At 34.5% G+C, this 25,884-nt stretch overlaps 1 protein-coding gene across 3 annotated transcripts in view; it reads right to left on the minus strand.

Annotated features, from left to right (window-relative positions):
• The window catches only part of EXOC2 (exocyst complex component 2), a 231,880-nt gene that overhangs the window by 124,559 nt on the left and 81,437 nt on the right, over window positions 1–25,884 (minus strand). For all 3 annotated transcript variants that reach the window (XM_027841894.1, XM_027841975.1, XM_027842046.1), the window contains 4 exons: window positions 24,230–24,375; window positions 24,016–24,097; window positions 22,669–22,771; window positions 13,589–13,707 (listed from right to left, as the gene is read on the minus strand). In XM_027841894.1, coding sequence (XP_027697695.1) covers window positions 13,589–13,707; window positions 22,669–22,771; window positions 24,016–24,097; window positions 24,230–24,375 — 450 coding nt within the window. The remainder of the gene's footprint in view (window positions 1–13,588; window positions 13,708–22,668; window positions 22,772–24,015; window positions 24,098–24,229; window positions 24,376–25,884) is intronic.

Consider the following 25,884-nt stretch of genomic DNA (forward strand, 5'->3'; position numbering starts at 1 on the left):
CTATCATAAAATCTAGTGTTCTGAATTTAATAATATGATTTTTTTTTAAAAAAAGCACCTTGAAATAAAAAGGTTACCTATATTATGGAATAATGTACACAACATCTCATGTACTGTTGTATACAATAATATAGGGTATCTTTCCTGGGAAACCTGCACACTTTTCTACTTATATTTTAATACAGCATAATAGCAGCGTTCAATTAGATCTGTAAAATTTACATTTCTCATAGGAATATTAACTTAGCCACGTGAGACATACTTTGCAGCAGGGCATTTTATGGGTAACATGGGTCAATTTAAGGTTGCTATGGGAAACTTATGTTCAGTTTTTAATGTTTTTGTACCAACACTGGGAATATTTGAGGGGTTTTGTAATCAAATTTACAGATGAATTTGTTGCTTTGAGAGTTATTCCTAAAATGGATAAAGAGACCCATTTTAACTCAGAAAGTGGTTATACATTGTAATCCTAATAAATACTCTAATTTTTTATTCTTGCCACTAAAAGTACCTGTGTTAACTGCCTTGACTCTATGCTTGAAATCCGTTCTGGGGGAAGGTGAGAAAGGAAAATTACTTAATTTTATTACACAGAGGGATTTTCATGGAGCAAAGTTTAAACTTTAAAACTTAAGCTTTTGAAGGTTAACATGTTTAGAAACATTTAAGTGTAAAAAGGAAAAACTACTTATTTTGCCTCAATTCTTTAGCTGAAAATATTGTTAGTAGGTTTTACCTGAGAATATAAAAACTCTGCCCTAAAGCAAAAACTGAGGTGAAAAATATTTCAGAAGTAAGGACTAAATAAGAAGAGATCACAGATGCCATCAGTGGTGAATATTAGATCATAATTCTTTAATTCTTGATAAACTTGATAAACTGACTACTATAAAGGATATTAAGTATGATAAGCAACTAAATGGGATTAGGTAGCAAGAGCTACTAGGATAAAATCTGAAAGCTTTATTATCTGAAAAGATGCAGGTATTAAGATTGGGATGAATATCTGACTTTAAATATAACTTTTAATAAGAAATCTAACTTTCTAAATTGAGAGATTTGGACTAAAGATTTTCCTAATTATTTGCAGCTCTAAAATTCTACTGTCCTTGTAGAAAAATAATGCAAATCAAATTCTAAGAAATATGAATTTTACCTATCAAATACATATATACATGAAACCAACATTTATGTTACAATTTTATCAAAGTTTCAAACTAAAGATAATCTTACCAATGGGTGTATTTCATTAAGAAGGGATAAAAAATTTTCAAAATAATTTTTTAAGTAAGTAAGATAGGTTTCTTATGAACAATGGTCAATGGTTTATTTTTTTCACTTTGGTAAAATGCATTTTTTGGTACTATATGGTGATATTCTATACATAAGCACACATCTCTGCATTTCTGTACACATACACCCCACAGGAAGGTTTAGAAAAGTCATATACACAGAAGCAAAAAAAGAATCCTTTTTGGGAAACAGAAAACAGCTAATAAAAATTTTCTTTAGTAAAAGGAGATATTTGCATTTTACTCAGAATATCAACGAAATTATCTTTAGCAATTACTTCATTAAAGAAAAAAGTAGGGGAATTATAAAAACAACTCATTTATTTAGGTTTCATGTTATTTCTTTTGAAAGAAAATAAATTTCATTAGTACTTCTACATGTAACCTGGACCCATTTGCACACAAAACATATTTGTGGTTCATTCTTACAATGATGAATTTCTAATTAAATAGATTAATGGCCCTTTAACACTTAAGATTAAACGTAAAGTGTCAAGTCTGATATTCCATGGAAGTGACAGGGATTTTGGTAAGGGCTTAGAAAGAATGACAGTTGAATCTAGAATTGCAAAAGGACACATTATTGACTAGTCAGGATTCAACTAAAATTGCAAGAGTTTTATCCACTCAAAAACTCAAACACTAGCCAATATTTGTATAACAGTTTATATACAATGTAAAGGGTAAAACAGATATCTGTTAAGAGAAGTCTGCAGATGTGAAACCAGGTGAATAAGTTTACTGTATTTTCTCATCCTTCATGTCTCTTACAGCAAGTTTTCTCACAGTCTACAATAGTGACAGGGAACACTGATCCATAGCCTCCGGACTCTCTGAAGGGCAGCAGACTTCCTTACCACCCTTAAACACCTTTGAACATTTTTTCCTGTGCACAGCGGGCCCTTGTCCTGTGCTAGAGTCCGACCACCCACTGTTGCTTGTTGACCAAACACTGTGCCTGGAGCCTACACTGACACAGGCAGGATAAGATTCCTTTCAAGAGCACCACATATAAGAATCTGAATGCCAAAGAGGGAAAAAAATCAAGACAGTTTTACAAATTCCCCTTCAAATTAAACCTGTGTCAACAGATAAAAATGTTGCTCTGTTTGATCTCATGACTCTCTATATATTTAAAAACTGTGACAGGGTGTAGCAGCTGGGACATTTCCTTAATTTAAAGGAAATCATTCTATCTAAATGGAATGAAGTGAGACATATTTGATGTACTGGTGTTAATGAACCTTCACCTTTGGGAGAATGAAAAGGGCCTTCCCTTACTAGGCTCCAGGCATATACATTTTAATAATGTAATAGATATCTTGAATAATTTTAGTTTTAAAAAATGCAAGTAGTTTTCATGAGACTATATGAAGTCCCTAACCCTGAAAATATCATCCTAAATAATTTATCAGAATCAATATTACTTATGTCTTTTAACATTAACTTATTGTCACACTACTTCCAACTTTAAATTCAGAATAATTTTATAAAGATCAGTACGAACAGGGGAAAATAACTATGGCAAAGAAGTATGAAATTCAGAATTACGTGCAGTGGTTAATGCTTTAAATTTACCAATTAATAACTACAATTAAGTATATGCTTAACATGTCAAAAAATACTTCTACTAAGAACAGGGGATGTGGTTTAGACATGAAATGGCTCCCAGCTGCAAGAAGTCTTCTTCCAGATGTACAGTAAGCCAAAGCAATAGAAAAGAACCAGCTGCGAGCATAACAAATTGGAAAGGCCCTTTCTTTTGACACAAGTCCTGCTTGTCTATCCGATCTAGCAGAGATAGATCTTTCATTTCAAGGTGAATAGAATCTGAACATGCTATAAACGAGGTAAGTAAAGATATCTCGATCCAGTTCCCTGATACAACACACAGCAGCTGTCAACAGAAAAAAATCCCACTAGCCTGGAGGTAGAAGCCTGGAGTTCTGGTCCTCGTGCTGCTGCTGACTGAGCTGTGCGGATTTGGGCAAGTCATTTAATTTCTGAGTTGCAATTTGTTCATCTGTCAGTGTAGTATTTCCACTACCATCTTCCAAAGGTTTTTGTGGGGTCAAATGAGATAACAGGTGAAAGGCTTTGTAAGCTATCAACTGCTGTATCAATTAGCCCTATATTATAGAGCACCTAAAAATGGATGCCACAGTCAAATGGACAACATTTACGTTATTGGTCTTTTACAAATACAACTGATAAAAGTATGCTGGTGGAGATGAATGACCTTTTTTATAAAAAAAAAAGTTAAATAAGAGTTTTTTTTGTTATTTTCTGTATCTGAAAATTGTCAGTTTGCAACATGGTAATTACAACTGTTAAAACTCACTTTAAATAATTGGCCTAGATAAGTGATCAGTGGTGGTGAGGTAGTTACAATTTTATTTCTCTATTAAGGCAAACATTTATTTTTATAGTACAGATTTAAAATTAAAATTTTGCAATATGAATGTCACCTGTTGCTTATAACCTTTTATGAAAAAGGAAAAGGCAAAAAATGAAAATCTGGGCAGTACTATACTTGGAAGGGAGACTTCTATAAATTACCAACAACTGGAACAAAGTACCAAATTTCCTCAGTAAAAAAAAGAGACCATTTGGGACACACTGCAAGTGGATAGGAAACACTCTTCTAGAAAACCAAGTGTTCACATTGACACAGGAGCAGAGAGGAGCACCATCTCAGGGCCCCCACTTCTTAAGGCCTACTAAATCTGAAATTATTGGAAGAATATCTAAGTGAAACGTGATGGAAGAGACAGAGGATGAAATCCCGGGTTAAAAAAAAAAAAAGCTGACATTTATATAGCACTTTTAGGTTTACAAAGTACTTTACAAACATTATTAAATTTGATCCTTACAAGAGCTCTATGAGGTAGGTACTGTATTATTATCCCCATTTTACATAAAAGGAAACTGAGATTCATACAGCTAGTGTCAGATGAGAAATGAATCGAGGGTTCTTGACTAGTTTTTCCCAGTACACCAGGATGCTTTTGATGTTTTTTGTTTCATCTTCCAAAGGGGATCACTCAGTATCAGCGACACTGCTCCAGTACACATGGCTCATTTAATGACACAGTCAGTATATCATAGTATAAAAAAAAATTGACAACTCTATCCTACCAGAAAGAATATATAAAACCTCAAACACTAGGCAATGGAATGGAGTCAATAAACTGCCAGAGAGGGAAGGCTTACTATATCCAGTATACTTTTTGAGTATTGCAAAGTGATAAGAATGACATGGAATAACTGTAAATAAAGAGTCTTAAATACAAGAGTCAATGATACACAAAAATGCAACAGGAAGTATTATATGAAAAAAAAATTTAAATTCTCCTTGTAACTACCATATCCCTATCTTACTCTCCTCTTAATATTTAACAGAATTTTCAAAGTTTTTACACATCAGCACAAACAATTCTGAAGCATTAAGATTTTCCATCTTTCATATAATTTTAAAGTAGGCCAATGGAATCTTTTGAAATATTCCCATTCCAACTATTACAGATAATTTAAAAATACTTTGTAGGAACATAACACTATGACACAAACCAACAAAGGAAAAGGTACAAAGTAATGTTGCTTAAACAGGACTTATATGGACTACAACCAAAGGTTCCCTGGCCACAGCACTCTCCTGAAGCTGTACTGTATTGAAAAATGCTTTAAAAATCAAATGATCACTATTTGTATTTCTATATAGCTGTGTTATCATTATTATATTATTATTATTTTTTACCAATCCTTATACTGGCTTACATATGGCAATGATAAAAATTCATTTGGGAATGAAGAAAAAAATTAAAAAGAAAAATCTTCAAAAAGTAAACTTCCTATAAGTATTTTAGTGGCTTAAAGCCACATTATAGCAGCTTATTAGGAAATTATAGATATATATATGTAAGCATATAAATGTCAAAAGGGAAGCAATTTTAAAAATGTGGGTATTTCTTTACTGTCCTTCTGACTATAGCAATATTTTCCATGTTGCTATTGAAAACTGCATGAATCTGCTAGTACTTAATCTATTACAGCAATCAAATCTAAGACTCCTTTATAGTGACATCAGAATTCTAAAGCATTTTCTCTATTATCCCCACCTATCAAAAAAAGGGACCCAATTCATGCACATGTGCACATGAAAACCTGTAACAGTTTCTCTACATAGCAAGAAGCAGATAAGGTTAAACGAATTACATGATGGGGAATTAACATTATCTTAAGATCCTGATATAAATCTATTTTTAATCTCATCTTAAAACATATATTATTTATATTTTGAGGTCCTTTTCATGGCTGTCAGAGTTATTTGCTTTTCAGCAATCAATAATCCTTCATGCTTTATAATTTTAAATAGAATTATGTTGTAAGACTTCACTGTCAATGTGCTTATTTCTTTAAAATTTATTCTTGGTTCCTCTTCACTGTGATGCTTAAAAGAAATTATTCAGGTATGACATAGCTACAAATAATTTTTTCTATGAACCTGAGTCACTTTTTTTTAACTCTTAAAAAACCTGCTTGACAATTTCAAAGAACTGATTGCTTTTTTAAAAGATACTATTCCTAACTTAAAAATATATTTTTTTTTCTGGCTGGAAATGGCAATTAAATACATAATTAATTACAAGTAGACTTGGGAGATTAAGAGAAAAAATGTTACACAATTCCTTTATAATACTCCTATATCCTTTCCTTTAGGTTATTAGGTATATCCAGCATATATTCTAAGTGTTAAACTCATTTTCAGAACAAAGTAAAAAACACCTTTGAAGGTCACCCTTAAAAATCCTGTTTGGGAATGTCAGTAGGGGGTTAACCAAAGGCTTTTCCTGGCAGGAAAAGCTGAGGCCTTAGTCTAATTTTGGACTTGTTTCACAGGAATTTTAAGAGACAAATCACTTCTTATAAGGTGGTAAAACTTTTCTGTGAGCAACAATACAGGGACAGGTCTGCTCTGAAAGTAGTGTAACTTAAACAGAAGAAAAGTTAACAGTTCAAGAGAGGAAAAAATATAAAAGCCAAAATTTGATTCCCTTTATATTTGGGAATTTTTTTTTTAAAGTTACCCTACATGTAATGCTGCCTCCCCTTCTCAAAAGCAGAGTATCAAATTTGGGCTACATACAGTGATCCATCTGAAGAGTGGTAAGGAATATTCAGTGATTAATGTCAATGTGTGTTTAAGGTGCAATACTAATCTTCAGTGCTTTGTCCCACTGTTTACAATATGAAGAGCACCATCTGCTAGGAGCAGTGTATATTATTACTGTAAAAATTGAAACCTAGGGAAAGATCTAATGCAGTGTTCATGAGAATATCAACCTTGTGACCCAACCCTCTGCTGCCAGAGCTTCATATACAAAAGAATCTTTCTTGGAGAAAGGCAGTTTTTAATGCAGTACTGCTGTCTGTGAAAATCTATCACTTTTTTTGCTTAAAAAATTCTCTCTGAAGACCACAAAACTAAATAAAATTAACATTTCCCTCTAGAAAAAAAAAAAGAAAAACAACAAAAACAAAATACCTTACCACCTAATGACATTTTTGGTTTCTGTAGGTCAATTAGATTTCATAATGACCAACTTCCTTAGACACCAAAAAATACTTTCTTCTTCAAGTATTTTATCCATGCAAATATTTTAATCCACGAGGCTGTCTTATTTCTTAACCATTGTTCTGTCTGGCAATTTACTTAAAATAATTTTGTCCATGTCTCTTCTTCAGGCTAAAGCATTCACAATTCAACTTCTCATTTCTAAAATTTGACCACCGTTCAGTTTGGAAACAGGTTTGTTAAAGTCCTGAGTTAAAAACCAATGAAGCCCACTTTCTAACAGAGTAAATAAGGTAAAATGTTGGCCATTACCATTACAGGGAAGCCCTTGGGTGAGCTGAGTGAACAAGTAGTTGCCTTTTTACACATTTATTATCATTCTTAAACACTTGTGGGTAGAACGTAACAGAAAGGAAGTTCTGAGTCAATTTAAAGAAATATAGTAAGTACTCATCAAAGCATATCATGCCATCCCTGAACATGGACAGGACAAATTAAAAACCAGACAGCATACCTGCATTACATAAAACAGGAGTAAAGCCTATTAGAGAATTACTTAAATAGTTTTGTTCCCCAAACATTTCAACACTAGTGAATGGAGGAGGAGGGGTCCCACAGTATGTCCTTTACCATCCTGCATGCCTTCTAACTTCCTCTCATTTGATGAATACAACACTTTTATTTTATTCTTCCAAAATTGCCATGAAACTACTTTTTAATCTATCTTTCCAGGTAAGTGTAAAGTACCTTATCCTTCAAAGCCTTAACACCTTCACTTTTATATCTTAAAACACAGTAGTGTGGTATAGTGGAAAGAGCATTACACTTGGAATCAAAAGACCTGAGTTTGAGTCTTGCTATGTAGATATGGCCACAGCCATATAAAATGAGGATAGGGACTCACATTTGGCCTCAGCGTCCTCATCTGTAAAATGAGGCACATTTATACATCTGTAAAATGAGAGCAGATCTCTAGGATCCTTCCAGCAATAACATTGTATGATTTTGAAATAAGCATTTTATAAATCCCAAAAGCCTATATAAATGTACACTGTTACTATCTTCTACAGAAATTAAGTCTATAGGGAGTTTCTCCAATATCATTCATCACACTGTATTAAAGTATCTAGTGTCTATGAGTGAAAATAGAAGCAGATGTCTCTAGTTTGGATAATTTCAGAGGTTTCCATTTAAGAAATTATTAGCCCCTGTGTTTTCATATGTCTGTTTTATTAATCTATTTAAATGTTATTTTCCATTGATTTTATGTGCAGAAGTTCTAATTATTACTTTTTCTATGACTGATACTTCTAACACAGGTCACAGGGATGAGCTGATAAAATGCCCTGAAGGACCAGGAGAAAGTCTCAATTCTAAGTCTATACAACAACTAAAAGACATAGCACTGTGAAGAAAAGGCAGTACAATGTACCAGAAGAAAATCAGACTAGATTCAAGCCCTTATTATTCTACTTACAAACTATTCAACCTTAGGCAAGTTACTTAATGACTGGATGCTCTTATTCAAAAATTAAGGGGTTAGAACTTTATGATGCTTTAGGCATGTTGTAGCATTCTACCAGTCTCTAGCACCAATGCTCAAAAGGTGTATTCTTTGAGAGCTAGTTAGTTCAAATGCCACTTCCTGCATTGAAGCCTTATCTATTACTGTCTTTCCTCCCTCCTCTAATCAATGCAGAAGTGATTTCTATCTTGAAACTCTCATGCCATTCTTTTAAAAAAATTTTCTTTTAAAAAAATTTTCTTTTATGCATGTAGCTATCATAATTATTTGTGTGCATATCTTCTGGGTATAGATCCCTCACTGATTAGATAATATTCTGTTTTACATAGTTATTTCATTATAACTTGTATAATGTTTATCTACGCATACAGTATATTTCTACCTACTAAATTATAAACTCCTTGAGGGAAAGGACTGTGTTTTATTTATCTCTGCATCTTCTCTAGAGCCTAGCACAATTAACTGTGGTGTTTAACACTTGTTTGTTGAATAAAGGAATGACTAAATCAATGCACAATTATCTTACCGTGTCTATTATTCTTTTAGCTGCTTGAAGGTAAAGACTACATTTTATTTATCTTGCTTTCATCTTAAATCTTTTCCCTTCCCACTTCTTCCTTCTTCTGGTTATCACTGAGACCTGGCTCCCTCCTGATGACACAGCCTCCCTCTGGATGACACAGAATCCCTGGCCACCCTTTCCAGCACTGGCTGCACTTTCATTCTCCTCCACAGCACTGGTAGAGGCCTGGAAATTGGAATACTCCTTGCTTCTCATTGCCACTTCCAGGTTTGCCCCCTACTACCATCATTCAGCAACCTTTCCTCCTTTAAGGTCTACATAATTCACATCTACCATCCGATCAAAATCCAGATAGCTGTTGTCTACAGACCTCCAGGACACTCCCCTTCCTTCCTCAATGAATCCAGTACCTGGCTCACAATCTTATTCTCCTCTCCAATTCCTGCCCTCATACAAGGGGACTTCAACCTACATGTTGATACCCCCTCAAACACCCTAATCTCCAGCTACTAGCTTCTCAACCTACTCATTTCTTGTGACCTACTCCTCCATTTCATCTTAGTCACACACAGATGGTCGTGCCTTTGATCCTGCCATCACCCACAAATGCACCACCTCCATGTTCATGAACTCTGAAATCCCTCTCTCTGATCATAATCTATTGGATTTCTATCTCTGTCTCTTAATACCAAACCTGACTCTTCATCCACACCATGACCTCAAATCCCTTGACCCCTCAGTTTTCTCCAAAGCCATCAATCACCTTTGTATTAGCCATATACTCCTCCTTTCCCCATCTTGAACCCTTGGTGAGCCAGCTCAACTCTACACTGTCCTCTTCTCTCCCTCCATTCCAATCCATCCTCCATTTAGTCTCGAAAGTGATTTTCCTAAAGCATAGTTCCAAATATGTCATCTGCCCTACTCAATAAATTCCAGTAGATCACTATCACCACCAAGATCAAAACTAAAATCCTCTATTTGTTGTTCAAAGCTTTTCATAACCAGCATCTCTTTCCAGTCTTCTTACATTTTATATCCCAAAATGTCCTCCTCAATCCAATGATACTGGCTTCCTTTCTGTCCCTCAAACAAACAATCCATTTCCTGCTATGGGCATTTTCACTGGCTCTCCCAGATGCCTGGAATGTTCTCCCTCCTCCTCTCTGTCTCCTGCTTTGCTTGGGTTCCTTTAAATACCATCTCAAATCTTACCTTCTACAGGAGCCTTCCCCAATCCCTCTTTGTTCTAGTTCCTTCCCTCTGTTTATTATTTCCTAGTTACCCTATATATAACTTGTCTGCACATAGTTGTTTGCATGTTGTCTCCCCCATTAGATTTTGAGCTCCTCAAAATACAAACTGAAACAACTCTGAGGTACTACCTTACACCCATCAGATTGGTTAATATGACAGAAAAGGAAAATGATAAATGTTGGAGAAGATGTGGGAAAATTGGAACACTAATGCATTGCTGATGGAGTTGTGAACTGATCCAACCATTCTGGAGAGTAATTTGGAACTATGCCCAAAGGGCTATAAAACTGTGCATACTCTTTGGTCCAGCAATACCACTACTAGGTCTGTATCCCAAAAAGATCATACAAATGGAAAAAGGACCTGCATATACAAAAATATTTATGGCAGCTCTTTTTGTGATATCAAAGAATGTGAAACTGAGGGGATGCCCATCAATTGGGGAATGGATGAACAAGTTGTGACACATGAATGTAATGGAACACTACTGTTTATAAAAAATGATGAGCAGGTGGATTTCAGAAAAACCTGGAAAGACTCGTATGAACTGATGCTGAGTGAAGTGAGCAGAAACAGGAGAATATTGTACATAGTAACAGCAACATTGTGCAACGATCAGCCATGATAGACTTAGCTCTTCTCAGTAATACAATGCTCCAAGAAAACTCAAAAAGACTCATCATGTAAAATGCTATCTACATCCAGAGAAAGAACCATGGAATCTGAATGCAGATCAAAGCATACTGTTTTCACTTTTAAAAATTTTTTCCTTTCTCACGATTTTTCCCTTTTGTTCTGATTCTTCTTTCACAATATGACTAATGTGGAAATATGTTTAACATCATTGTACATGTATAACTACATCAGTTTGCTTGCTGTCTTGGGAAAGACGGGAGGGAGGGAGAAAAACTTGGAACTCAAAATCTTACAAAAATGAATATTAAAAACGATCTTAACATGTCATTGGGAAACAAATAAATACTAGTAAATGCAAAAAGAAAAAAAAAATCTGAGCTCCTCAAGGGCAATGACTATCTTTTGCCTCTCTCAGCCTTAGTATAGTGCCTGGCACAAAGAAGGCACATAATAAATGATGATTGACTGACTTAGCTTTGAAGCTCCCTAAACAATGAACATAGCGCCTCTATATCACACTTGAATACCTCAAGGGTATGTGATTTCATTATTGCGGGTTCTCCTTTCCACCAATAAAGATCACCACCTTACTTGGTATTAGTAGATAATTTCCCATGAGTTTTTGCGGACAAAATAATTTCTTCCCCTGGTGGCCACCTTTCACATAATAACACGGAACATAACCAAGCTGGTCAATGAAAGTCAGATATATGGCCTGTCTTCAGGCTTTTCCTTGAAGTCCTTTATAACTTGTACTCTGCTACAATACCCTTCAAGAATCCAGGGTAACTTCCACGCAATCATGAGGCATAGGACTTTGGTGGGGAGCTTTGAACATAGACATGTTTCCTTTTATTTCTTATTACAAAATACCAATTTATAAATATATAAAATTTATAAACCAATTTACAAGGAAGCAAAAATTTTGTTTATGTTAGAAGGATATCTGTAGGCCCAATAAACCAGAAATCTCTTTCTGCTAGCATCAGAAGTGCTAGTGTTTGGCCCTGGAGTCAGGAGGACCTGAGTTCAAATTTGGCCTGAGACACATAACACTCACTAGGTGTGTGACTCTGGGCAAGTCACTTAATCCCAATTGCCTCACCAAAAAAAAAAAGTGCTAGTGTTGAAGGGATAATAAGAGAATGTAAATAAATGTCATATATCCATATTAATTAATATCTAACCTTTTGGGATAAATATATGAGGTTAATATTAAAGTTGAAGGAAAGAATTTGTCTTATAAAGAATTAGTCTCCACTAATTAGCATGAAATTTTTATCCTGTCAACTTTAACTGGGCTATAGAAATAATTGGAATAGAATAATTTTCAAGTAATTGTGGTCTACGGATCACTTTGGTTGGGCTAAACATTTTGTGGCTTGCCTTTCCCTCCTTCTCCACCCCTCCCAACCCAAACTGGTAAAAAAGGCCTGCAAAAACACTAATGGTAGGAATGAGGATGGCAGGGATTTTGATGAGTTAACAAATGAAATAATGTTTGAGTTTTAACTAACAAAAGTAAATTCATAACAAAAGTTTTACATTATAAATAAATGCCATAGAACCACTCATGTGAAACTTTATCATAAATTTCCTGAATTGTCTTCTTATACTATCAATTTTCACATTTGTCTATCTCATCTCCTCAAATAGTCTATAAACTCTTTGAAAAAAGATGCCATATATTGTATGTTTATTTACATTGCTCACAACAATGATCATGGCATTAGGCTCCATAGCAGATGCTGAAGAATGTTTGCTAAGTATAATATGCTAAGCATAATGCAATAAATCAACAAATATAAATTACGATTCTGTTTTTCTTAGAGGTAATGCCTACATCAATAACAGTGTAAATTGCATACATATCCCTAAGATCTAACAACCAGATAAAAACTTGACATGTTTTAAAGAAGTTCAGCAAAAAGAGATTTGCAATTATTATGAGAAATGTCAACAGTAATACCTATTTCGTTATTAAGCAAGTTGGAATACATATTTTGTTAATAAGCAAATTTATTTTTATCCTTTTGAATTTAAATTCTATAAGATATTGTCATTCTTAATCAGAGATTTATCTTACTTCAAAGAAACAAAATAAATTCCAGACAAAATGAATGCTTCCTCTTTCAATAACACATGACTTAAGTCTTACTGGAAAGAGTATTACACTGAGGATCATGTGACTTGTAATCTAGTCACTAGCGATTACCTTGGGCCAGCCACTTAATTTCACTAAGCTGCAGTTTCCTCACCTATAAAACAGGGGATTTGTCATAAACTTTACATTTTCCATTACAACAAGCACATGTGATTTCCCTGGTGTGGGAAATTCTTTAACAAATACAGATTGCAATTTAAGAGTTGCCTAAAGCACAATGAGGTTAAGTTACTAGTAGGTGTCTTAGAGGTTTCAATCCCATCACTCTATTCTACCACAAAACAAGGCCTCTAACTTTCCATTATCTATAATAAAAAAAGGCAATGATAGCTGCTTTGTGAACTTATTTAAAATCTAATTTTGAACCATAAGTTTCAGTTTTCTATCACACCTTTATCAGTTATTAATAAGTCATAATATTTAACAGATTAAGATTTCACTTTTTTATCTTCCATTCGCTTGTTTATCCTTTAGTATAAGGGCTAATCAGGATAAAATAGCTTGGGCAGGAGAAGAAAACTGGATAATAATCCCCTGAATAATTAAGTATTCTAAAGTCCACTCAATGGACACCAATTAAGTAGCTTACTAATTAAAGAAGAAATATACTTGCCTTTTAAGTCTTTTACATAGCTCTCTTTGCAACTATGCATGAGCTGAAGGATCCACTTATGTTGTGCTCCAATACACTGCCAAGAAGGATCTCCATCAGCATGGAGGTCGGAAAGGTATCTGGAAAAAAAAAAAACAAAAACAAGATACACATAGGTTAGAATGCTGATATCAATAAAAATCAGGATAGATGGGACAATAAAACAAAATTTTTTTTCAGGTTTATAAAGAAAAGCAAAGTCTGGATAAAATAACGAATTGTGGATACAAAGATATTTCATAATTTTAAAACTTTAATTTAATGAAATAATTTAAATGCTTTTTTAATATCTCTCACAGAATTATAAAGGAGAACTCTAGCCTAAAAGAGCTGATGATATTTTAGAAAGGAGACTACGGAGGCAATTTAGTTCAGTACTTTTTTCCATTATAGAAGTGAAAACATCTTTATATTTAATTTCATATAAAAGAGTATTTCTTCATCATTAATAGTCATTAAACTTTAAGTTGTCTTCCACAAAAGTGGGAATCATTGGAGAAGACAGACGAATCATTTTAAACTGAAGCCTTTTGTTTGGCTTATCTTGGAAAGGTATAAATATAGCTGCCATTAGATGGCACTGTCTCATTGGTTTTTTTGACTCAACTCTCAACAGCTAGGGGCAACTCAGAATTTATAAGAGTCCTTTGAACATGGAGTGATTCTGTGACCACAGTTCTGTACCTTCAAAATTCTGAATGCCAAGAAACTGCCTCTGAGTTGCGGCTGGAAGAAGAAGAATCATAGGTCACAGAGGATAATAGGTCTAGATTAGAGCTGGAAGGAACCTTAGAGGACTTTGATTTTACAAGTCAGAAAACACACTAGGATAGTGAAGTAACTTGTCCCAAGGAGTGTTTGAAGCTGGATTCAAACTCAGGGCTTCTTGATTCCTAGTCCACTGCTCTCCATTTAATCTTCTAGCTGCCTTCTCTTGCCGGCAACACCACATCCAGAGCTATGGAAAAGAATGCATCTGGAGATTTTTTAAAAACTAAATTGTTAACTTCACTCAGAAAATAATAAAATATTAAGAATTCTCTTTGGAGTGAAAATTCAAAAATCAAGCAGTGCAATAAAAATATATTAGACTAATCCGAAATTTTTAGAGACAAATGTTGTGAAAGCTAGAACCTCAGGCAACAAAGAAAAATCTAATACAAAGGCCAAATCTTGTCATAAATAACATGTTCCAGAATATTTTTATTACATATTATTTTATATAACTAGATTATCACCTGCAACATAGAAGCTTACTGCAATAATAATCTTATAGTGAATGGTAACAGAATTTAATCTGTTTATCAGTCTCTAAATCAAGGTGAGGAAACAAAAAACTGGTGTATGGGGAAAATGGGTTCTTTGCCCCTGTACCATCTCCCTAAGCTTCTCAAGGGCTCTTATTTCATTACTCAGTCATAGCTCTCCATATCCATGCAGGTAGAATGAAACAAGTCCATTTTGCTATTAGAAGCTATAATATAGGACACATGGAGAAACAGGTGATAGCTAGTCAAAAAAGTGAGACTTGGGAATGACCTCTGTAACTTTCAATCTATATATAACACCTACAGTAGATTTTATTTTTAAGATCTCTATAATTGGTTAGATAAGGTAAGTGTCAGGGTGGGTACTTGGTCATCCTCCATAGTGGATTCATGAAATATTTTTTAAACAGTATATGTCTGCTTTCATAAGCTGCAATAAATTCCAGGCTCTAGAACTGGACTGCCCTTCTTTCTCTTTCCTCTAACTACCTACATGCAGATTATTCTTAAGTTTGCAGAAATATAGGTTGAGCTAAAAGGGTTTGTGTGTGTTTTTACCCAAATAATCATAAAAAGACTTTTTTCACTACTTCACACATGAAAAAAAAATCAGCCTATAACGCATCTAAAAAAAAGAAAGAAAATTCAGCTTAGAGAACATGCCCTTGACTTTCAAAGTCCAATCCACTTTCTGACTCTCAGCCATATTTCTCCCCCCCACCCCTATTAAAAGGCTTGAATAGAATTATGGCATTAACTTTTAAGTTTTCCCTGCCTCCCCTCAAGGTTGCTTTATTTCCCATTTGGAAATAATACAGTAACTTTAACTTCATAATTCTCAAGAATGCTGTGTTTTGCCCCCTAAGACTTTTTATCAAATCTAGACCTAGGAAAGGACAGCTAGGTGGTGCAATAGAGGAAAACTCATCTTTCTGAGTTCAAATGTGGCCTCAGACACTTACTGCATGACCCTGGACAATATTTACTTAACCCTATTTGCCTCAGTTTACTCATCTGTAAAATGAGCTGAAGAAGGAAATGGCAAACTGCTCCAGTATCTTTGCCAAGAAAACCCCAAATTGAGTCACGAAGAGTCAGACACGACTGAACAACAACAACAGACTTAGGAAAACAACATTATTTCCACAGTCCAGTAACAGTTCTTTATTTTCCTGTTCTCTTTGAATAAATTGTAACAGCTCCACTGCCCAACTTAATTGTTTAGGGTTTGTAATTTAAAAAAAAAAAAAAAGAGGGGCAACTAGGTGGCACAGTGATAGAGCACTGGCCCTGAAGTCAGGAGGACCTGAGTTTAAATCCAGCCTCAGACCAAACACTTGATATGTACCTGCTGTGTGACCCTGGGCAAGTCACTTAACCCCAATTGCCTTAAAAAAAAAAAAGCAATTTACATACAAAACAATTTACTTTTATTTTTAAAACTAAAGAAATAGAAAAAGGAACTACTATAGAAATTTATATGATTTCTTTGGTAGTTAAGTAATATAATGCTGTTTAATGTTGAATACCTTTATTTTTCATTCTAAAAAAATAACTATATATTAGTATTAATGACATAATATTCAACTGAGAAATTGCCATTTTATAACCCCATGTGAGATAAAGTTTATAGAACATTCAATATACAATAATAATAACAAAATATTGATTTATGCCTGATATTTCTATCTGTGCCCCACTGAAAAAAAATTAGAAGAATGAGATTAAAAACAATAATATGTGACATTTATAAAGCCCACTAAGGCTTAAAATGTGCTTTCTATCCATTATATCACTGGATCCTTACCATCACTCAGTGATCCTCATCTAAGAAACGAAGACATTGAGGCTTACAGAGGTTAGACGGCTGACTTGCCAGAGGTGAGACTGCTAGTAAGTGTCAGGAATAGGATCTGAATACAAGTTTCTTTTAATAATAAGGCCAATACTCTTTCCATTATACCAGAATGCTGCTCCATCTTTGGCATAACCCTAGCAACTATTCATCAACATGCTTGAAATCCAGAAACCAATGACTTTTTACATCCAGAAACCATAACATGCTCTTAAAAAAACCTAAAATAAATTTGTACATTAAGAGAATTTAGATTCGCTATTTAGGACCTCATCAATGTTTGGGGGGTGGGAGAGGTTGGCTATCTTTTGTCTGACCCTCCCAATAAAATTTTCTTTTACTACATGTTTTTAAATAAGTATGATTTCTAAGATATTTAAGTGTGTGTGTATGTGTCTATGTGCGTGTATATATGTATGTATATATATATATGTGAGTGATTTACTTTAAAATTATAAATCCAAATCAAATATTGCTTTAAAAAGACATTTTTAAAGAATAAATGGGAGAAAAAATGGGTAGACTTTCCAATTCTCTTTCCTTTACCTGCTTTTGTTTTAAACATATTTAACTTTATTTCCAGATACAATTTTTAATAACTGCTTTGGGGTAGGTCTGTATTGGTATGGAAAACACAGGAAACTGCTTCTTATACAAAACTTTCTAGTAAGCTAATTACTAGTGTGCATTTACTTGTGTACAATGTGGGCAATTTAAATAAGCAGTAAGTTTATTATTAGATACCCTGGTGAACAAGTGTAAGAAAATACTAGTCGTTCAATCTAAGTTTGAATCATGCCAAACATTGCTCTGTTGTGCAAAGAAAAAGAAAACAAAGGCATTTTAAACCTTAACCCCATGAATCACTCTTAATGCTATGAGTACTAGTAAAACCACTTGGTACTAATCTAATAATTATTCCCAAGGATCTCAAGGTTCAACACATAACAATAACTGGTTTTTAAACTATGTTTTAAGATTCATAAAGCACTTCATACCCATTATTTCATTTGATCTTCATACCAATCCTATGAGGTAGGTACCATATCCATTTACAGGGGTGAAACAATTTGCCCCTGGTTCCACAGCCAAATAAGTGTTGGAAGTAGGATTTGAACTCACTTCTTCCACACTCCTACTCTAGCACTCTTTCCCCTACATCTTCCCAGGTTTGACATCTTTCACTTTTTCCTCTCTCTCATCCTCTACATGCTATCATTTACCAAAGCTTGTCAAATTTACCTCCACAATTTCACTCACATCCATCCATATACCTCTACTTACCTGCTACCAGCCCAGTTTGTTCCCTCTTTATCTCTTGTTTTGAATTTTTAGCAACCTAACCTGTTGCCCTGCCTCAGATCTTTCTTGTCTACAACCTATCCTTAACACAACTGCCAAAATAAACCTCCTAATACACAGATACCTAGACACAGAAGACTCTTTTTGACTGACTCTTCTGACCATGTCACTTCCTTACTGAAAAACCTTTGATGGCTCTATATTGCTCAAAGGAGAAAATAAAAACTTCTCAGTCTTCCATAATCTGGTCTACCCTACCTTAACAGCATTATTTCACATCATTCCCCTTAATGTACTCTTTGTTGTTATTCAGGCATTTCAGTTGTGTTTGACTCTTAGTGACCCCATTTGGGGTATTCATGGCAAAGATACTGGTTTGTCATTTCCTATTCCAACTCATTTTACAGATGAGGAAACTGAGGCAAACAGGATTAAGTGACTTCCTGCCGCCCCCCTCCCCCAGGGTGACACAGCTAGTAAATGTCTGAGGCCAGATTTGAACCCAGGAATATGAGTCTGCCTGACACCAGATCTCTATCCACCATACCACCTCACTATTGTACATTCCAATCAAATAGGAACTCCTAAGTTTTCCCTGAACTTCTGTTGTCTGATCTAGCCAGGACATTCACTGGAGTTTCATCTTCATGAGAAATTCTTGTTGTGGAAGATCCCTCCACTGTTCCACAAGTCTGTGGAAACATGAAACAGCCAAACTGGCTTTCTTGTTACTCCTTACAAGTAACACTTCAACGTCTATCTCTGTTCCTTTGCACACGGCATCTCCCCTTTCTGAAAGTATTCCCTCCTCACTTATGCTTTGCATCCCTAGAGTTTTGTTTTTTTAAAGATGAACTCAGATGGCATCTAATACATGAGACATTTCCTGCTCTACCATGAGCTACTAGTGCCTTTACCTCCTGCCCCTGGAAATGACCTTAGATTCATTTGGTATATATTTTGCATAGATTTGTATGTATATAAGCTGGTGACCTTTTCCTGCCCAGTCACAGACCAGCATCGCCTCCTATCACTTGAGGGAACCACAGACAGCTCCAACCCAACTTCCACTGCCCTACTGCTCAGTTCCCATCAGACACAGATCTCTTCTTCCCTCAGTGGAAGGATCCCTCACCCCATGCTACTCCAACCCTTGGGCCTACTCTCCTCTAAGTAGAGGACCATCTGCCCTGCCATCGCTCTGCAAGGTCCTCAGGACCCTATCTCCTGCCCTGTCACTTTCCTTTCAGAACCTAGGTATTACCTGGCCTTTCCATCCAACAGGAACTGAAAATTAACATAAGCCTTCCTTTATGTGTTGTCTCTTCCAATTAGAATGTGAGCTGCCTGGGAGCAAGCACTATCTTGATAATATCTGCAAAGCACTTAGCACAGGGTCTGGGTCTGGCACACAGTAAATACCTGATATATGCTTTTCATTCTATACAGGGTGTAACCCCTGAAATAGCTAACATTTATACAGTGCTTACTATGTTCCAGGCCCTGTGCTAAACACTTTACAATTATTATCTCGTCTGATTCCCACAACAACCCTGAGAGGTAGGTGTTGTTATTATTATCTTTTACAGTCAAGGAAACTGAGCCAAACAGAGGTTAAGTAACTTGCCCAAGGTTATATAGCTATTAATTGTCTGAGGCTGAATTTGATCTCAGGTCTCCAGGCCTAGTGGTCTATCCAATATACCACCTAGCTGCCTTAACTTCTTAACTTAATCTCTCTGGGTCTTAGTCCCTTCATCCATAAACTGAGGAGAAAAGATTAGGTGACCATTATGGTCTCTTCTAGTCCTAAACCTAGAATTCTATGATTAATCATTTTTTATTAAAACTACTTGAATAAATGAAAAAAAAAAGGAAAATAAACTGTACAAGTCAAATACGCTATAATCTGAGTTGCCACTGCTACCTACAGTTTTCATATAATTTATGCATACTTGGTAGAATATATTATTATGTCAATCTAAATAGGGAGGGTTTTGCATTGCAAAAGTCATTACAAAAGGTACATATATTGATAAACTGCTTTTAGCATCTCTACTATTTAAAAATGCTGGGGAGGCATGCAGCTATGCCTGCCAGATATTTGACTTGAACTTTTCATAGCATAATCAAATTAAAAAGGACAGAAATAGAAGTTGGCGTTGTACAAGACCTTGAAAATCATCTAGTCCAATGTCTTTGTTAATAGATGAAGCCCAGAAAAGGAAAATGACTTGTGCAAATCAGAGGGATAGTAAATAAGACTATCACAGTCAGAGGGTCTATCAAGTACATTTATTAAATGCCTGCTCAGTGCCAGGTCATGTACTTAGCACTGGGTACAAGAAAGGCAAGAGATACTCCCTGCTTGCAAGGAGCTCCTGGCCTAATGACTAGGTATGAACAAGATCTATCAAGGAATAAGGCAGGGGTGAGGTCATCTCAAAGGGAGGGCACTAAGACCAAGAAAGACTGAGAAAAGCTATGGCCTGAAGGAAGGCAGGGAAGTCATGGGGCAAGATGGGAAAGAGAGTGTTCCAGGTCTGGGGGATCATCAGCACATAGTAAGAAATTGGGGTACTTAAATCTGGGTCTTCCACAAACAATTCCAGTATTCCTTCCACTTCTTTATCTCAGTTGATCCGTGATCTCTTCAATGTGGGGGCTATTTTGACCAGAGCAGATCTTAGCCCAGACACAGGAAGAGAAGGCACAATGAGCTGTGATCTTTGTTATACTATACCTTAATATGTTATATATATTGTTCAAGCCTAACTTCAGGTAAAACTACATCAAAAGGCCCAAAAACGGTAAGCTTCTCCCTCACTTGTAAAGGCTTCTAGAGAAAAACAAAACTACAACCTTGTTTGGTAATTTTTTTCTATTTAATGATAACTGTAAAAAAAGAAAAATTCTTCCCTATATCCTTTATTCTTCAGCTTAAGCATTTCACTAGATTATTCATATCTAGGTTACACTTTATTTTTCTCTTGTAAAGACATAATACTTATTTTTCTATCTTTTTGTAAAGTGTGTAGGACGCGAAGCTACACCCTTATGACTATGAATTCTGTTGCCACCAGGATCAGCCTGAGGAGTAGATGATGAAATCTATGTTATGACATGAGGGGTTTTGGCATTTAGAACATTTATCACTTACCCAGATTCCACAGCAAACAGAATTCTATGATTAGATAGGTATTTCCATGATGGCCTCTGCTTTATAACTTTAAAATAATTTTGTTAAGGGTAACCTCATACTTTAACGGGAAAGTATTAGTGAAGAGCCACAATGACAACAGGAATAAAGGCATATTTCACTAACTTCTCAATTTGGCCTAAGGTCAATCTTCCTTTACTACAAATTCTCAATTAAAATACTGATATACTTTTCTAAGAGCTTTTGTTCTGCAACATACAAAAGTTATAACAGTCCTCCCATACTCATAAATTTTAGAGCAAATACCCCCAAAACTATAGATGTCTATTCACATATCTATACGAAAAGTGAGGGAGCTATGATATCTATGGTTCTTTCTATATCGAAAATTCTATAAATTCTATGAATTTAAATTGAGCAACAACTCAATTCTGTAAGAGAGTCACAATTCTAAGTAACCTTTAATTTTGGAAGTTAGAGGAGGGATAGGGAAAGAAGGATGAGATTTATTTTATATTTTTATTGTTTCATTAAATGTTAAACACAGGATGACAACCCTTAAACAGAGAGAGATGACGAGATAATAAGTTTATACATGTTACTTTCATAATGTCCCACAAGAAAATATGCACAAAAAAGCTTACAACAAATAAAACAAACATATTTTGTGCCTTTCTAATAGTCTCTATATGTGGTCACAAATTACAATCATGCAAGTTGTTGCCTTTGAAGTCCTTTACTTCTCTTAATCTTCTTACTCATGTTAGAGATCCTCTGGCCCATGTCCTCGTTTTATATTATTCACCTCCCCATGCAGAAGCCCCTTATTTCTCTTTGGGCTGACTACCCACGTATGTTTTCTTTTCTGAGGTTAGCCTTTTGCTAGCATTAAATTGTCTGTTCTGTGTTGAGAAAAGCTTTTCAACCAATGATCAATGGCATACCACTATGCCATGAAGAATTGCCTGGCATGCTGAGTTATATGCCAGAAGCCTTTATGGCACCCATAAAGTAGAACACTGCCATCAATCTGCTGGACTGAGTGATAAGAAGGAACCGTAATGAGGCAGAAACCCAAGTGGCCTATATATTGGGTATACATGGGCCATCTTTCCTTCCTTTCCATGCTAGCAGAGATCTACCATCTTCAAAAGTGAGGCACATGTTTATGACCTCCTAAAATGTAGAAGTATGTTAAAGATGTAAAATCTGGAAAAAGCATATTAACAATATAAAATTAAGGCCGAGAACTACAGTAGCACCCCACAATCTTTCTACTTTTATTAGCCAGGCACCACTTGCCTGCCATGTTTGCTATTTCAAGAATACATGTGTTTCCTAATTCTTCCAAACTTAGCTTCAGGGTATAGACACTATGCTTACTACCACAGATGTATTTATGTTAATCACTATCTATGAACACAGAGAATTAGTTAGGTACTTTAGAAAAGGTCACCTTATATAACGTTTCTGGTCATGTAGGGTAGATGGAGTCTCAAGCAATTTGTCCAGGAGTAGTTCTCTTAAGTCTTCAATCCGTGTTTCTACTTCAGCATAATCTATTAAAAAAGCAAATGGTAAAAGTTAATGTCAGGAAAAATGCATTTTGAAACACATTTTCCTATGTCTTTATAGATATATTAATCAATTTAATAAAGAAACTTTAATATAGACAGCATATGAACTATATTGAACTTTCTTGATTAAATTTTTAAAAAGTTTAATTTGCTTTTAAGGTTAGAATCCTTAGAAGCACATGGTTTTCTGAAGAGGGGAATAAGAAATGTGGTTTTACTTTTGTCATAAAGTATCTAAGATTGAGGCCAGCCACTAAAAAGGTTTTCTTTGAGAGTAATCATAATTCAAAATCTTTCTCATTTTTCCCAGAAAAATGGGAAAAATAATATAACACTTTCCCTGCACACTTCACAGGGCTACGGTAAGGATCAGATGACATAATGTGGTAGCATTTCGTAAACTATAAAGTGTTATAAATATACAGATTATTATTATTATTTAATGACAAAGCTCTGTGAAAGTTTAACCAATTATTCTGATTTTGCATTCTTACCTCTAAGCACTGGTGGATTTAAATGGTTACAACTTAAACTCATTCTGACAATCAAGTGCAACTATTAAATGATCAAGATTAAATTATTTCCATAGTGACAGAACCAATTATAGAACTTCACTTCCCTATACTATAGATATTACACCCTCTGGTCCCCAAATTCAAAAAAGCAATTTATTTTTTAAGATGATGCATCTGACACTTTTCACACTTAAAGCCAGTTCACAAAGAATTGTAGCCTAAGGCACACATGACATATTTCTTAAATGCTTATTTAATTAAAAAAAGCTAATCATTAAAGATCATCATTTAAACAATGTCTATCCAGACATATGAAGGAATATGTTCATGATTTCTATATTTATTGCTATTTAAGTAATTTTGAAATCACTAGAAAAATACAGCTGATCTTGGAATTAAAGAATCATGGCATAGAAGATATCAGTTTAGCTGTAAGAATAATCATAAACCTATACCCCCTTCCCCCCCAAAAAACACCCTGCTTGAAGATTCCCATAATGCTGCAGCTTAGTAAAATGCCCTAGTTAGAAACTCTGCTCAAGTTATTGTTTAAAATAGTTGTTCCAAATTCTAAAGAGAGCACCGAATAAACACATATAACATTCTTTGCACAAGTTAAAACACATGTAACATTCTTTGCAGAATTATAAGTTCCCCATTCTTCCTATAAAAGGAAAGCTGAAAACCTAAAAGTAATAAACAAATTCTTACATTTCTTGAAGACTTGCACCTCCGTTTTCCCAAAGAGCGACTTGGCTTTTTCATAGTCATTAATGACTACATCATAATCACCCTTCAAAATAATATTTTAGTGACTGTCAGTATAGCTCAATAAAAATAGATCTAATTAAACTTTTGAAAAATGATAAATAGTATGCTTTTAAAATACATAAATAGGTCTGTATATGATTTGTATACACACTACCTTTTGAATATTCCTTTCAATATTTAGAGGAAGGTTGAAGAGAAACTTAAAACGCTGAAGAACATTTAGCGCATTTCTGGTGGAATCTGCTTTGTCCTTTCGGCCTAGGACTTCTTGAAACAACGTATCAGCAGTGTTACTCGCCCCTATTTCAAAAACAACAATTAAAAAAAAACCCTAAGAGAAAAATCTTCTTTTAATCAACAGAAAATTTATTCAGTCTTTGGAATCAAAATGTTGTACATTACCACTGTTTTGCATTTTTAAAAGTGACTTTTTCAAAATCAGGTACATTGAGCATATGTTACAGTATACTGAAAAACAATTTCAATCTTTACTGCTTAAGCCTTAATGTGGTGAGAGCTCTATACAATTAAAAACCACATTTTCTAAACCTAAGTGCTTAATTTCACTGTGGTGAACTTATAGTTTATTTTAGCCAGTACTCTAAATTTTACAGTAAATCTCAGGCTTTTAGGTTAGTTGATTAACATAGAATGTATCCTTTTTAGTACACGAGCAAAACTATAACAATTAAATTCCATGAGTTTGATATTTAGATGTGTGATGATAAGTGCAACAGAAAAAAAGAGATTTTTGAAGAAAAGATTAAATATTCACATTGCTTAAAATATTTCATGCCAGGAAAATGGTACAAATTACAAAAATTACTTAGCTTAATATAATTTAATGTACAATTTTAAAGAAAAAGTACTATTTTTAAAAAATTGATAGCCCTGCTTTTTTTTTCATTTCAATAAATAGCCGGTCACTACACAATTCTCATGTTGAATAAATCTCATAACTACACGAATCCTTTCAATAATGAAAGGACTGCTTCATCAGAAATCTAAGTAAAATTTATGTTATGCAGAAATAGTTCAAATTTTTCACCTTATGAATTATTTTTAATTAGTCACAAGAAAAAAGGGGGAAAAGGTTAAACTGTTTTTGCTTGTTTGATCACTGCCTATCAAAACTTTGTACATTATCTGGTCTAGTGACTATACTTTAAGCAAAGATGAAAAAATTACATCAGTCTCACTGGGTGGCTTGCATGCCATATTCTCTAGTCAACACTGTGGGTGGCCTGATCATGTTAAAAGTCGTCTTTGTAAAATAATTATTTTATCTAAATAATGTTGAAACTCTGTTGAAAATTTAAAGGCCTGATGTAAAAACTTTGTTTTGTCAAGATAGCCATTTTCACCACACACTATTTCGTGTAAAATATTCTGATTTTAATACCCATGCATATGTGTGTATGTATACATGCCATTCTGTCCCACTTTCCAAATCTTATAAAAATGGCTAGACGAATATTTGAAATATGCCTAGGGCCAAAGTTTTTTCCCTTAAAAGAAAATTATGAAGTGCTTGTTTATTGATTTTTTTTCCAATATAAAAACTTCTTGAATAGTAGACACATAAATGAGCAGATGTGTAGAATGGGTTTTCATTTTTTTTTAAGTACTTTCTTTTGAGGATAAAACTAAACATCACTAAGGATTTTTTTTTTGGCATAATGCAGGAATTCTGTTCAAACAGTACAAGAGATCAAAAATACTTTTCCGTCATTACATAAAGCTACTTTTTAAGAGATTAAGCAGTCAGTTAGTTCATTAGCTATAGTAAAAATATGAAAAATATAAATT

This window comes from Vombatus ursinus, unplaced genomic scaffold, assembly GCF_900497805.2.
Source record: "Vombatus ursinus unplaced genomic scaffold, bare-nosed wombat genome assembly UNPS02000577.1, whole genome shotgun sequence".
NCBI lineage: Eukaryota > Metazoa > Chordata > Mammalia > Diprotodontia > Vombatidae > Vombatus > Vombatus ursinus.